Source organism: Chiroxiphia lanceolata, chromosome Z (genome assembly GCF_009829145.1).
Source record: "Chiroxiphia lanceolata isolate bChiLan1 chromosome Z, bChiLan1.pri, whole genome shotgun sequence".
NCBI lineage: Eukaryota > Metazoa > Chordata > Aves > Passeriformes > Pipridae > Chiroxiphia > Chiroxiphia lanceolata.
In genome coordinates, this window is record NC_045671.1 from 71,676,967 (window position 1) to 71,691,561 (window position 14,595).

Genomic DNA, 14,595 nt, shown 5'->3' on the forward strand with positions numbered 1-14,595 from the left:
GAAGGAAAATGGTAATTCCCTAGGCTTGTCTCATTTTTCCATCACTGTCAATAGGGGACAATACACACTTTGCCTCTCTGATATTTGTTTCATGCTCCACCCTCCTTCCTCCCCTCCTTTTCCAGCTGTAAGCCTTTGCAGGTTACCTGGTGGCCCTGGTAAAGGTACAGTTACAGTAGGAGGCATTTGACTGTTGAGTCTTTCCCATCAGCCCTATAATCCCTTTTTACTACCCCTGGGACAATGATCCATCCCTGCAGGGAGAACTGGGCCTCAATGTGGCTGTGCCACTGTCTCCCACTGCACCATGGTGACACACTCCTGGGGAATGGTGGTACTGAGTCTTGAAGTGGCTCTTTTCCATCTGAGTCTGGGATTGCTTTAAGTCTGCTGCTGTGTTTTTTTCCTGTCAATAAATCAGATGGTGTATTTTTTTCTCCTTTTTTTTCCTTCTTCTGCATGACTTGCAGTCTTTCTGTTCTCACTAAACTTAGAGCTCGTAATCAAAATTGCTGGCTTAATGTTTTCCTGTATTATTCAACCCAGATGCCCCTCTCACTCCCTTCTGTGCCCGTGTGGGACATAGTCTGCCTCTTTCTGCATGCAGTCTCTCACTGCTGGTATCACTTAAAAGACAAGGAGACACAGACTCTCAGAAATCTTCTGTTTTCCTTGAGTGTTATCACCTGCTCCTTCTTCTCCACCAGCGTCTTACTACATGCTGCAGTTTTCTAACCCTTAACTCTATCATGGTAATTACTTGTGGGCCTACACCACCAAGTGGCATGTCTGATACAAGCCAATCTGAAAATAAAGACAGCTAAATCCAGACAGCCAGTAGATGACAGCCCCTTCATATCAGTTGAGAGTGCAGTCCCACAAATGCGAAGGTGCAAAAATTAGGACAGATTTGCTACACAGGAAAACAATCACAGCAGAGCAGTGTAAGCCAGTCACTGGCTGATGCACCCCAAAGGTATGTACCTGCTTGAAGAGTTGTCAGCCTTTCTGCCTTTGTTATTAATTATTCAAATTCACATTCAGACCCATTCGGCCTCCGCTTTCCTGAGAACTTGGGCATGCAGCAAAAGCTAAATGAAAGACTAAGGTATCACTGTTTTTATATTTCAGAACGCCTAGAACAGTTGTGTGCACCTATGAGGGAGGCTCCATGGTCGTATAATGTGACTTAAATCCTGCACAGCTGACACCTGTAAGGCAGAAGTTCTTGGTTATCTGATACACTGCACTGACTCCTGACACCTCTAACCTTCCAGATCCAGCACTGTATTGTGGTAAAACACCATCTTGAAAAGAGTTAGTTGTAATAACAACATGCATATTTTGGGAGTTTCCTGCTAGTTCTGCCTTCAGCCCAGGCTTCACTGGGCTTATCTGTCCTGTCACATACCTTTCACTGTCAATAGGAAAATCTCAGTCTTCCACAACAGTCACAGTAACTCAGTGCATATACACACTCTGCACAGCACCAGCATTTTCTAGAAAGCATATAAATATTAAAGGATTCCTTTAAAAAACAATATAATTTGTAAAAATGTCTTTAATTTAAATTTTAAAACCTAATCCATTTATTTCACAATTCTTTATATTCTCAGTGTAAACTTCTATTACGTAACAGTGAAGTTAAGAATAATCAAGTAATACTGGAAAGTGATGTTGACATTCACTCAGAAGAGAGGACAAGAAATAATCCTCCAATTTTGTTGTATCAGACATCGTTTTTAAAGAGAGTGAGAGATACAGAGAGATATATCTCTCAGGGAAATTGAGTACTGTCACTTGGTGGTTAATAGAGATTTGCGCGATCTGTGCAATTTTTTATAACTAATATCCCCATAAATGTACTAATTGCACATGAAGAAATAACAATTTCTCTGTAACACAACTAAAGTGACGAAATACCCATGTGTAACTATGGTTAACTTCTACTCAAGCTAGTCTTGTACAAAAATGTTTCTTACAAACAAAACAAAAAATAAATCATCTTCAGTATAAGTCACATTTGGTCACGTTTGAAACATGATCTATCACACTCAGTCTTTTTCAGTAGTATGTGGTTTCTGAAGTATCTTGCACTGGACACTCAAGACTGAACTACCAAAAGTAACGAGGTATTATTTAACAAATAGATCACAACCTTAGTAAAAAGAAAAAATTCAGTAAATCCTACATTTGTTTGTAGTCCTATCTGTTTCTAAAATTATTTCACACTTTCTCACTTTTTCACACAATTTCTTTTCTTGAGAAAAAAATATCACTCCATCTCTAAGAATATCCTGTTCACATGAAAATGAAAGACATATACTCTAACCAGACATATGCAATAAATATATCTAACTCTAAATCTTATCCTTTATATTCTTCTAAAATCTCTTTATCTAACAGATGTAATGTTATGTAGACTCCTGAGATATGTGTAAATGACAATAGAGTAGCTGCTTGTGAGTAATAAGTGATAGAAATTTTGATATTGATAATATTTAAAATGAGATTGGACAAGCACAGCATAAGAGTAAAAACAATCAGGAGTAGATTATACTACTTGGAATTACTATTACTAAACTTCCAATTTAATGGGGATGCACCCTAAATTACAGAAGAGTGATAATACAAATACCCTTTCCTGAGATAGCCACGGTGATAGACAGCAGGACAAATACTAAGATTTTGGAACAGACAAAAGTAATCTTGAGGTCCACATGCCTATTTTAAAGAATTTGTGCTAGAGGTGAAATTTAACTTTAGAGGTGATAAGGTGTCGTGAAATTCTGACAGATGCTTTTCAATAAAGATTTGAGAAAAAGGCAAAAATTATTGCTGCTCAAAACACAATACAAGGAGCTTTGGTATACCCAAACAGATACATGGAAAAGGTATGTCTGGAGAAGGATGAAACAGCACAGAGAAAGCTAGGTGCTGCTCCATCACAGGTGTATTTTCAGGAATGCAGTGGTGGAGTTTATGTTAAAATCCAGAATCATTGTCTTAGGCGATGGTACATTTTCTTCAAAGATGAGAGCAAACCCCTGAGTTCCCAGGTTTCACCAGGAAAAAGAATAACTCCCTGAGGAACAGCTGGGCTCCACACATCAGATGAGGAACAAGAGAAGCTGGTCACATTTGAAGGAGGTGATGACGTTAGAAAGTCAAAACTTCCAGTTCTCCTCTGCCCACTTTACCACTAAGAAGAATATAACTTGATTTTAAAGGGGCTTGGTGATAAAATCAAACACACTGTCAGTCAAAGCGACTGACACACTTTCACAGTGAATTTCCTTCACAGTGAGAAATGTTTATGCTACTCTTCCTTGAGGAGCAGGAAAGCTGGAAAAACTAAATACATTTGAGGACTAAGAATATTACTAGGAACATCTAAATTCCAATTTGCATTCCAACACAGGAGAGGAAGGAAGTTCGAAGTCATTAAATGGGTTTTACAGGACTGCAAAGGTAATGCAAATAAAGCTGTAAATAAAATAAAACTGGATGTAGCAAAAGGGTAAGCATCTGCTCTCTGAGAGACTTGCTGCTCACTCTGAGTCCTCTACACTTTCAACACTCTCTTTCCGTGCTTGGATATTGTGCAGAAGGCAAGAAAAGGCAACCTTACAGACCACAAGGCTCAGCTCTGCGCTTTGCAGGGCGAAAAAGGAAGTACAGAAGCCAAAGTTGCTTGGTTTTGGAAATAGAATTGCTTCTCAGAGGGTGCTGGCTGGAGGCAAGGAAGCTGCTGTTCTTCAGGCTGTTAGTGGGAAATGTCGTAATAGTAGTTACGCAGTCTCAGCTCGACCGCGACAAATCCTGGTCGGTCATCAACGCTGTGGAAAGATGACAAGTATCACTGCACAGGAAGAAGAAAGCTGTAAGGGTGCATGGGCCCCATAATGCTTGAGACTCTACCTCGGTGACAGCTCATTTAAAGCTGCTCACAATATTCGGAGGCTACCAAAATGAGGTTAAAAATTAATGCCAAGTGGCAAATGTCACTACTGAGCATCCAGTGAGTGGATTTACTATTGTGCCCATTACTCTGTGATCGGTGAAAGTACTAGAAGAAAGAAATAGCAAATCAGCTCCATTTAATTTTCTACTTCATTTAATTTAGTAATAATCTAGAGGAAAGGGTATTTGAGGTGTAATATCTGCCTTATAACAGGCACTGAAGTCACACAGAGAGGCGTAGAACCACTGAGAGGAGTCTACCCATACACCATGACTGGATAGCCTTTCTTCTATATCTGCAGCTATTTCTTTATTTGGAGAACACAATTAAACTGACAAGCCCCTACAATATTACATTACATATTGAGATAGTTACTCTCCCTGACTTGAACTTTCCTTTCTGAATTTTTCTTTTTTCCAATAATAAAGATCTTTGAGTACAAAAAATAATAATAAGCCCGCTTTATGATACATTTATTCATCCTAACAAAACCTGATCCATTTCACTGTAGAACTGTTACAGCATTCTTTGAGTCCAACAAAAAGGCAGGAATTATTGTATGGCTGTACATTTATTCTAGAGTACAAGGTGTAACAAAACTAATAAAGAAGCAAGGTACCTAAAAGTGACGTACCACAGCTCCTTAAATGTAGATCTTTGTTGGACACTCATATTCTCTAGATGATGAACTGGAATAATAAGTGACATTACAGTCACTTTGGGTACTTCTTGGAGCCTTCCTACAGCTAAAGGTAACTCTAACAATATAGTTTAAAATGATAAATCATAAAACAGTTTAAAAAAATTTTTGCAACATACTATTTAAAAAAAATCAGGTAGGCTTTATTTCTTTTCTTCTATATTTCACAATTCTAACTTCTGAATTGTCAACCAGAAAAAAGTTTTTGACATATGAAGTATGTTCTGAAAAGGAAAAGATGTTTAGCCTCTCACTGGTTGGAGGTCAGTCTGGGAGCCAATCTGAGTATGTACAGAAATGAGATAAAATAGGTCAAAACAGCTAACTATTGAAGAATGGAATAAATATTTTGGTAATATGACTTTGAAATTTCAGTAAAGATAAAGATTTGGAAATGAAGATTAAACAAAATACAATCCAAAATGAAACAAAATTATTTGCTTAATTTCAACCATTCTTTTCAAAATATATTAGACTGACCTTTTTGTGGAATTACCTGGTTTTTATGATACTGTATATTTTGTATATAGCTGTTCCAGCAAACTCTGTTGTGCAAAATCAGCTTGTAGTACACTCTATAACTCAAATAGTTATAGAGTTCACCTGAAAGGGCAACTGACTCCTTAGTTTGGTGGACGGTTGTAATGGAAAAAGGGTTAAAAAGTTGCATTTTGAAATAATCCTCTCATCCCCTTTCTGACTACTAACCATGTAGATTAAAATATACTTCTATTAAAAGACCATCACATCACACTCACTTGTATGTCCAACACAATTTCATTAGACTGTAGACTTCTGTTGGACAGACTTCAGGACGTTCCATTCGTTCTCCTCTTTCAATCATCTGTGCAACTTCACCACCTTTCATTCCCTGGAACAGGGTGACCAGAACAGTCAGTCATCCAAGTTGCAAATACTTACAGTATGTGTGCCATGTGAATCAAACAGGGGCCCAGAACTGATTTTTGAGCTAAACCTTTGACTCATTTGTTGCAACAACTCTTTTCAGGTAGGAGAAGGCACTGGTTCAAATTTGCTCTGAATTTTTACAGGGTGAAAAAAAAAAAAAAAAAAGACCAGGTGTAATCGCTCACCTTATATGGCTTTTGCCCATAAGAGAAAGCTTCCCACATTAAGACCCCAAAGCTCCAGACGTCGCTTTTGCTAGAAAATTTGTAGAAATTCATGCATTCCGGAGCATACCACTTGACTGGCCATTTTCCATGACTTTGTGCCTAAATATGTCATAACAGAAAGGGAAAAAAACAGGCTAGAGACAATGATAAGTACTAAACACCACCAGGTTAACTTAGATCTGCACACATTTGTGCTAAGTACCATTACATCTCTGATGCAGCTAGCTTTAGAGAGAACGGGTAACAGCCACTTCAGAAGTGTTACAAAATTGTTCTTAATCTTCCACTTTCAAAATAACGTACTGACAGGAAATCTGCAGTAAAGCAAAGCTCAGCTAAATGACATGGAGTCATTTTTTAGTGGCATTTAATTTAAAGGTACTCTTTAAAATTAGTTGTTTTTTTTTTTTAATTTAGGCTCTCCACAGAGGGTAAGAGATACATACCCGGATACTCGAAGTTGAGGCTCTATTTCAAAGCAAAGTGACTGCCTTGTGGCAAACCACAGTTTGATTAAATTATGCCACAGCACTGCATTGCAGCCACTCAAGCCTCAGTCTATCCTAGCACAGTGCTAGATCTACTGATAGGACACCACTTCATCCTGTGGAGTTGTAAAGAGAACAGACCTTTGATATTAATTCTCAAGCCTCTGAGGGTTGAGATTGACAAGCATCTCTGGGCAGGCTAGTGGCAGTGATTTCAGATGCCTTTTCTGGCAGTAGTTATTATTCCTATAAGAAGGTCATCAGAAGGGAGCACGTGTTTGCTCCTCCTCTGTGGTGTTTCATGGTCTGGCTTATTAGCTTTAAACAGCTGATGAAAGGGAATAAGCAGAAGCAACAAATAACTTGAACTGCAAGAGTGATATATCAGAAAAAAAAAAGGGTGCAGACATAACTACAGCCTTTGTCTTCCACCTTTTAAATGTGGCAATTATTTTATCCCTTTAGCTGTACGGATGTCCTATGAATTTAAAACAAGCTAAATAAATTCAGCTTAGGTTAATTTATATTTTACCAATGGTACTCTTTCAAAAACCTTCCCTAATTCAGTTCTATTAGTCAATAACACAGTGCGTTAGCCTGTGTTTTCCTTGGACATGCTGAGAACTGGTCTGCAACAAATACATTTTCCCCCTATTATATAAGGAAGTATATCATTTTCAACCTTCTAATGACAAGTTTACCAAAAGTAAATGAAAGTAGGCAAGGAAAAGAAGGGATTAGCTTTTTCCTCCCTACACATCTCTTAATGTTAATCACCAATTTTGAAAATTGGTAATCTAATATCAGGCTATAAAATAGTGGATGATACATAATATTTTTAATTTTCAACTTGCAAAACAAACTACATTTCCACTGAAAATAACCTTATTAAGCTATGTTACTATGCAGCTTTCATGTCTTGTTAAAAACTTACCTTATAATAATTTTCATCTGCACTAAGAGCTTTGGAAAGTCCAAAGTCACTAATTTTGGCATAATGTTGGGTGACTAATAGCACATTCCTTGCAGCCAGATCCCTATGAACAAAGTTATTCTCCTCCAGGTATTTCATCCCCATGGAAACCTGGTGCACCAGCTCTGTTATGTTCTTCTCTGTGACATGTCTGAAAATCATAATTGAATTTTAAAGAGGTCAGTAGTTCATTTTTATGACTCTTCATGGAGTTCAAACACAAATCTTTGCTATGAACTTGCCCATATCATGCTGTGAACCTGATGCACTTACATTTAGCTAAGCTTTAATTAGAAAAGGCAGCCTAGGCTACCTGTCCTGGGCAAGATGGTGTGTGATCACATCAATAAATGAGTAATTGAAGGATATGTGAAAATTCTTTCGTTTATTCAAAATACACTATTTTGGCAGAAATATTCGACATGTACAAGATAATAATTTCCAACGGAGAGTAACTAGAATCATTAACTATTACATTAATGACATGTCAATTTATAATTGCCCTTAAAGAAAAAAATAAAAGAATATGCCCTGTACACTATGATATGGAATCAAGGCTTACATACCTATTTTTTTGCAAAAATCTGTTCAACGGCCCAAGCTCAGCCATTTCCATTACTAACATCCAGGCCTCAGCTTCACATATGCCTATCATTCGGACAATATATGGGTTATCCAGTTGCTGCATTACATTTGCTTCTCTCAGCAATTCATCCTTTATGGCTGGATCATTACTCTCATTCTTAAGAATTTTTACAGCCACTGGCTTGGCACCCCTGCAAAAAAAAAAAAAAAAATCCAGTTCTGGGACAAGCTGGTGAAAAAGCTGTGTGCTGATGCATAGAATATTTGTCTGATGTTTCTGTGCACATGGTACAAATCGTGACAAAATACAGAATTGACATTCAGAGGAGAAAAAACCCAACCACGACAGGAACACTGCTCTGTCCAAAGCTCGGAAGACAGTTAAGCAAAAGAAGGAGAATGAAAAGAACCCGAGAAAATTAAAAATTGTCACCAAAAAAATATCTTAAGAAGCCTGAAAACAAACGTACTGGACACAATTTTCATGCCCATTCTGGCAAGGATGGCATTTTCTTGTCAGAAAAGCTATAAAGAGCTTTCTAAGCACTAAGATGTTTTGGGGATGAGACTAGAACAGCATTGCAGGACCCCAGGGCAGTGCTCTGAAATCCTGAGAAACTAAGCCTACTTCTGTGACTTTCAGTTCATACAGCTACCTGAAAGAGTGACTGGTGTCATCGACACATCTCAAGTGTGAAGCAGGATTAAAAACACAGGAGCTGAGATCAGAGCCCTTCAAATCACTACAGACTGTCCTAGAAAAATAAAAATCCCTCCTGCCTCTGAAAACCTTGGTTAAAGAAATGCCCCCAGCTTCAAATGATGAGTGTATACATAAGCAGTCCATGCACATAAACAACATAAAATAACATTTTCCTATGAAAATGCATGAACAGTCAGGTAGGAATAGGGTTTGTTCCCATTGATGTGATAAAAGAGTTTACAACACATTCTGTCTTCTTGAAAATCAATACTCCAGCTTCATGGAGCTGGTATTTATCATATTCATTTTAGGCAAAAAAAAATCTCTTTGGTACAGGTAAACTGTCCATGGGACTCTACACTGTTTCTGAAATAGATTTTGTGCAGATGGGAAATACTGCATAACACAACTGCCCACACAAACTACGGAGGAAGTTCCCCGTGGACTTCCCTGTCAGGAAAGAAGATGGTCATGAGGAGCACTTCCCCGCTTTACTGACAAAAATGAGTGTGCATTATGTGTAAGAACAACGAAAGAAACTGGTGAATATTAGCCCAAATTACTTAGGTACAGTCTGTCACCCAAATGACATGCAAAGATTACTGCTGCTCCCAACAGTGAAGGCTAGAACTTTTACATATTAGACACCACGAAAATAGAAGGAAACACCTACTTTTTCATCCTATAGAACCCTTTCTTTACAGTACCAAAGTTGCCAGAGCCAAGTTCACCTTCCTCCAAGGTTAACAATTTCCTGTCAAGAGTGACATTTTTTGGTTTAATTTCATCTGGATCAGCATATGGACTTTCATAGACCTCGGTATCCATGGGTAATGCCTCTCTCTGATCACCTGCAGTTCAAACAATGAAAAAATTGGACATGATTTTAGACATTTCTTGCTGCCACAGATAATATATTCACCTTTTCTATATTCAGGATCGCCAGTGTGTTTGACTTATAAGGGCGTTATAAAGAGATCACATACAGCCCATCTATATGCACTTCAGAACATCCCAAAAGACAGTGGCTTCCACCTGGTGACATGCTTTAACTACTGGACATTTGTGCAATGTGAAACCGGGACGTTCCTTGACAGAAGGATTAAAGAAGGGTTAAATTTTGGCCCTTCTCCTTACTACTTCCCACTAGTTACCTCAGACAATTCTTCGCTCAGAATGCTGCCTTATGTGTGCTTCATTCTCAGGCACTCTACTCTAATTGCATTATACTGTGGATGCAACAGGGCAGAATTCTTTCTATGAAGCTTTTTAGAGTCAGGGAAGTAGGTGGTAACATCTGGCAGTTCCAGCTACCAGGCTTGAGTTATGGTAGTGGCTGCACCAACACATAACAGGGTGTGAAATACTTGCAACAAAAAAGAAATATGGGTTGAGAGAGATCTCTGCCATAAAGAAGAAAACTGTATTAATTATGTAAATTACTCTGCCTACCTCTTTCTTCTTCTGTAGGACCTCTCTTCCTTTGCAGCACATAAGGATTAAAAGGTGCTTCTTCGAGTGGGTGGCCAATAGTTGACTGAAGCTACAGTACACAAATAGAGTTTTCTGTTTAACAATGAATAGGTAAGTTAAAAGCACTTCCCCCCCCCCCCCAAGAATTAAGGCATAATGGTTGCAAGAGGCACATAGGTGAGAATCAGAAAGTAAGAAAGGGATCCAAAAGAGTTTACTTCATTCTGAAGGTTATTGCTAAAGCAAATACCCAGGCCAAATGAAACATACACTGCTAAAGCACAAAAATATATCCAAAATATTTCAGAGCACTGGATACGAGAGAATTAACTGTACTGCACAAATCTTATTCTGCAGATATTAAATTTACATGATCTTTTCAAATCTGCCTTGTAACACAAGTAGTCATAAGGATTTCTCTTTAATCTGTCCCTTCTCCCTGTTCAAGTTATCTCTCCCCTTACCTAGGCCATGGGGAAATTGTTAGCACAAATGAAAACAAAAAACAATTCTCTTTTTTTCTTGTGGATATTACAGAGTGACTCCACTTAAAAGAAGTGGAACAAACTGGAGTAAAAAGTTATTATTTTAATAGGGTTGTGTAACATCAGGGACAAATATAATTGACCAGATACTAGGCCAGTCTGTCTCCTCTGGGAGGGGAGAAAATGTTTAATTAATTGAGCACCTGGTTCAAATACAATCCCTCTGCCTTTACTCTTGTCAGACGAATAATATGGAGTAACAAACCATCCCAACAGAAACATAGTGTGTTCTGGAGCTATTTGGTTGAAGGATTAGGCTGGCCCAATAAAGTATACATGCTCTATTCTGTCTTTGAGCATGGAATTACAGAATATGAAATTACAGAAATTATTTCTGCAGTTTAGTCCCTTTTCTTTCTCAGTGTAGATTTTACTCTACTTATTAATTACCTCTCACTCCTAAGAGAGTGTTTTAAAATGAAAAATTCAAACGTCTTTGCAAGTTTGCTCAGTTCAAATAGGAAAAAAAAGTATATTGCACTTGAAAAACACTTGATAGGGTTATTTTGCAAATACTTGAGTATGTAGGTCTTCTTTTTAACAACTGAAGCTTTCAGTGTCATAAGTTCCAGAAACTTTGCAGTTTTGAAGTAAAGAGAAAGAAAGCTTTAGTGGAAGTTGTCCCTGCTCACGGCAAGGAGGTTGGAATGCGATGATCTTTAAAGTCCTTTCCTACCCAAACCATTCAATGATTCTATAGTGTTTTCTGGAGTGAGCTGTTAAATACAATACAAGTTTTACCTTTTGGAAACTCTATTTAGTAGGGAAAACATCTGACTTGGGCATTACAGTTCCTTAAATCCTGATGAAGTTATCTGCCCAGCTGGACGAAACAGAAAAGGTTTCACTATCTAGATTTTACAGCAAACCATAAGTAGGAGGCCAGTTCTCAGCAAGGTTCTGGCCTTTTGGGATGAGCACAATGACATCAGGCATGGTAAGGGAAGTGTTTTTGGCTTGAATTCTTCAGTCTTAGGAACAGTGTTGAAAGGCCACTTGCTGTCAGGGTAAGCCACAAAAGCACCGAGACAGTTCTGGGACAGGTCAGACTGACTGACCTACCAATCTCAAGAACAAGAGAGGCAAACGAAGTTATAAAACAAGATCCTCAGCTCTAGTTTTGTTTCTCTAGACTGATACACCTTGCCAGTTTTGCAAGGAAGAACTCTGTTTCCAAGACCTGTGTCACTCTACTTCACACAGGTCACTCAGTAAGCCCAAAACCCCAGTAGGATTTGAACTCAATCATAAATCTCTCCATATGGGCTGGTAGTTTCACTGTGAATACTTAGGACAGTTTTTTCCTACACTGTAGGTATATATAGGAAAATGCTTATATTCAGTCAAAAATATTAATCAAATTTTGCTTTGCAAAGAATTATACTTACTGATTCCAGAGTGATTTTATCTTGTGTGTTTCACAGATCTTGAATTGCTTCAGAATGCATCAAGAACGCTTAAGGGGTTTTATCTTGTTGCTAGTTACTATGACCCACTCAGTATTACTACCAAGAAGTGATTGCATTCCCACTGGACAGCTTCCTGGATGTATTCCTGCTTCCTACATTAACAGTATTTATACTTTGAAAGGGAGATCATTTTACATTCCAGAAGTCATTTGGAGTCAATTAACCGAGTGGATACGATGCAATTTGGACTGCCAACAATACCTGTTGTTAGACAGATACAAGTGCAACGGAGACAGGTACCGCTTGCCACACTGCATAGATTTCATGGAAGTCTCTGAAGTCTTGGAATGTCCCATAGTATATACCTCACCTAAAACACCACAGAAACCTTTTCTGTAGTCACAACTAGGTAAAGTCACACAGGTGTACCTGTAGCTCCAAGCTAGTTAAATATTCCTGACCCTAAGTCTCAATTTATAAATTGATCTGCTTTGAACTGGCCAAACATAATATACATCAAACTCATACGTCTCAAGAATCTATTCACCAGTGAAGAACAGTTGGTGAAAATACAGCTCTGGTCAAGACAGCTGAGTCCTCAAGTGGAACATACAGAGATGTTTCTGCTCTTTGCAATTCAAGAACAAAATAAAAGAATCAGAAAGTATTGGATGCTCTTGTTCAGGAACTGCATTGAAAAAAAGGAGTACACCAATTCTGTGCTTGTAAGTAAAGTGCCGTAACTGTGAACTGGAAATCACACATTGACACCAAATAAAGTGGGTTCTCTTTCTCAGAGATCTCCTCATTTTTGAAAAAGATATCTTATGTATCATTAGTGTTAGCTTGGTAACTAAAATATAAATGTATGCATGGAATGTTACTTCTGATGGTTGCAGATTGATTAAATGGCTTAATAATGTCTTTTTCATTTATATTGCTTCCTTCTTCTGTGGAAGGAAATGGGAGACCTGGCTACCCTGAACAAAGAAAAGGCTGAGGTTCTCAATGACTTCTATGCCTCAATCTTCAATGGCAAGTACTCCAGCCACGCTGCCCAAGTTGAGAAAGACAAATGTAGGGACTGGGAGAATGTTTACAAGTCCGTGGGAACTGTTGAGATTCATCCAAGGGTCTTCAGGGATCTGGCAGACAAAGTTGCTAAGCCACTATCCATAATTTCTGAAAAACTGTGGCAGTCAGATCAAGTCTGTGATGACTGGAAAAAGGTCAATATAAGCCCCCATTTTTTAAAAATGGGAAAGCAGAAGACCTGGGGAACTAGAGATCAGTCAGTCTCACTTCTGGGCCAGGCAGGACCATGGAGCAGATTCTCCTGGAAACTATGCTAAGGCACATGCAAAAAAAAAAGAGGTGATTTGCGACAGGTAACATGGCTTTACCACGGGAAAATCACGCCTGACCTTCTATAACAGGGCTGCAGCATTTGGTGGATGGGACAGAGCAACTGACACATCCTTGTCTCAAAATTGGAGAGACATGGATTTGATGGATGGACCACCCAGTGCATAAAGAACTGGAGGGATGGCTGCGTGCAAATAGCTGTGGTCAATGGCTCACTGTCCCCGCGGAGAGCAGTGACGGGCGGTGTCTCAGCCGTCGGTGTTGGGGCCGGTGCTGTTCAGCGCCTTTGTCAGTGACGGGGACAGCGGGATCGAGGGCACCCCCAGCAAGTTTGCTGATGACACCGAGCCCTGCGTGCGGTTGACACGCTGGAGGAAAGGGATGCCATCCAGAGGGACCTTGGCACAGCTGAGAGATGGACTTGTGTGAACCTCATGGAGTTCAACAGAGCGAAGTGCAAGGTGCTGCACCTGGGTCAGGGCGATCCCAGACACAGCTACAGGTTGGGTGGAGAAGTGATTGAGAGCAGCCCTGTGGAGAAGGATTTGGGGGTGATGGTTGATGAAAAGCTCAACATGAGCTTGCAGTGTGTGGTCACAGCCCAGAAAGCCAACTGCACCCTGGGCTGCACCCACAGCAGCGTGGCCGGCAGGGCGAGAGAGGGGGTTCTGCCCCTCTACACTGCTCTTGTCAGACCCCCTTGGAGCACCTGTACAGTTCTGTTGCCCTCCAACATGAGAAGGACCTGGAACTGTTGGGGTAAGTCCAGAGAAGGGCCACAAAGTTGCTAAGAGGACTGGAGCACCTCTCCTATGAAGACAGGCTGAGAAAGTTGGGGCTGTTCAGCCTGGAGAAGAGAAGTTTGTGTGGAGACCTCATGGCAACCTTCCAGTGTCTGAAGGGGCCTACAGGGAAGCCAGAGAGGGATCCTTGGTCAGGAACTATAGTGACAGCACAAGGAGTAACGGGTACAAACTGAAAGAGGGGAAATTAGGTTAGATATTAAGAAGAAATTCTTCGCTATGAGAGTGGTGAAACAGTGGAACAGGCTTCCCAGAGAAGCTGTGGATACCCCAACCTTGGCAGCGTTCAAGGCCAGGTGGGAGAAGGCTTTGAGCAACCTGGTCTAGAGGGATGTGTCCCCCCCAGTGACAGAGGGGGCTGGGACTAGATGATCCTTAAGCTCCCTTCCAACACTTCCAACACAGAATTATACGATTCTATGATTTCTGGTTGAACTGCAATTTAATATTT

General features: G+C 39.6%; 1 protein-coding gene across 4 annotated transcripts in view; it reads right to left on the minus strand.

The window, feature by feature from the left end:
* Window positions 1-1,543: 1,543 nt before the first annotated feature.
* The window catches only part of SYK (spleen associated tyrosine kinase), a 50,144-nt gene continuing 37,092 nt past the window's right edge, over window positions 1,544-14,595 (minus strand). For 3 of the 4 annotated variants that reach the window (XM_032675972.1, XM_032675971.1, XM_032675974.1), the window contains 7 exons: window positions 10,002-10,092; window positions 9,223-9,400; window positions 7,828-8,037; window positions 7,223-7,412; window positions 5,759-5,899; window positions 5,423-5,535; window positions 1,544-3,839 (listed from right to left, as the gene is read on the minus strand). In XM_032675972.1, coding sequence (XP_032531863.1) covers window positions 3,767-3,839; window positions 5,423-5,535; window positions 5,759-5,899; window positions 7,223-7,412; window positions 7,828-8,037; window positions 9,223-9,400; window positions 10,002-10,092 — 996 coding nt within the window. In that variant the 3' untranslated portion in view covers window positions 1,544-3,766. The remainder of the gene's footprint in view (window positions 3,840-5,422; window positions 5,536-5,758; window positions 5,900-7,222; window positions 7,413-7,827; window positions 8,038-9,222; window positions 9,401-10,001; window positions 10,093-14,595) is intronic. The other variant, XM_032675973.1, reaches the window with a different exon arrangement.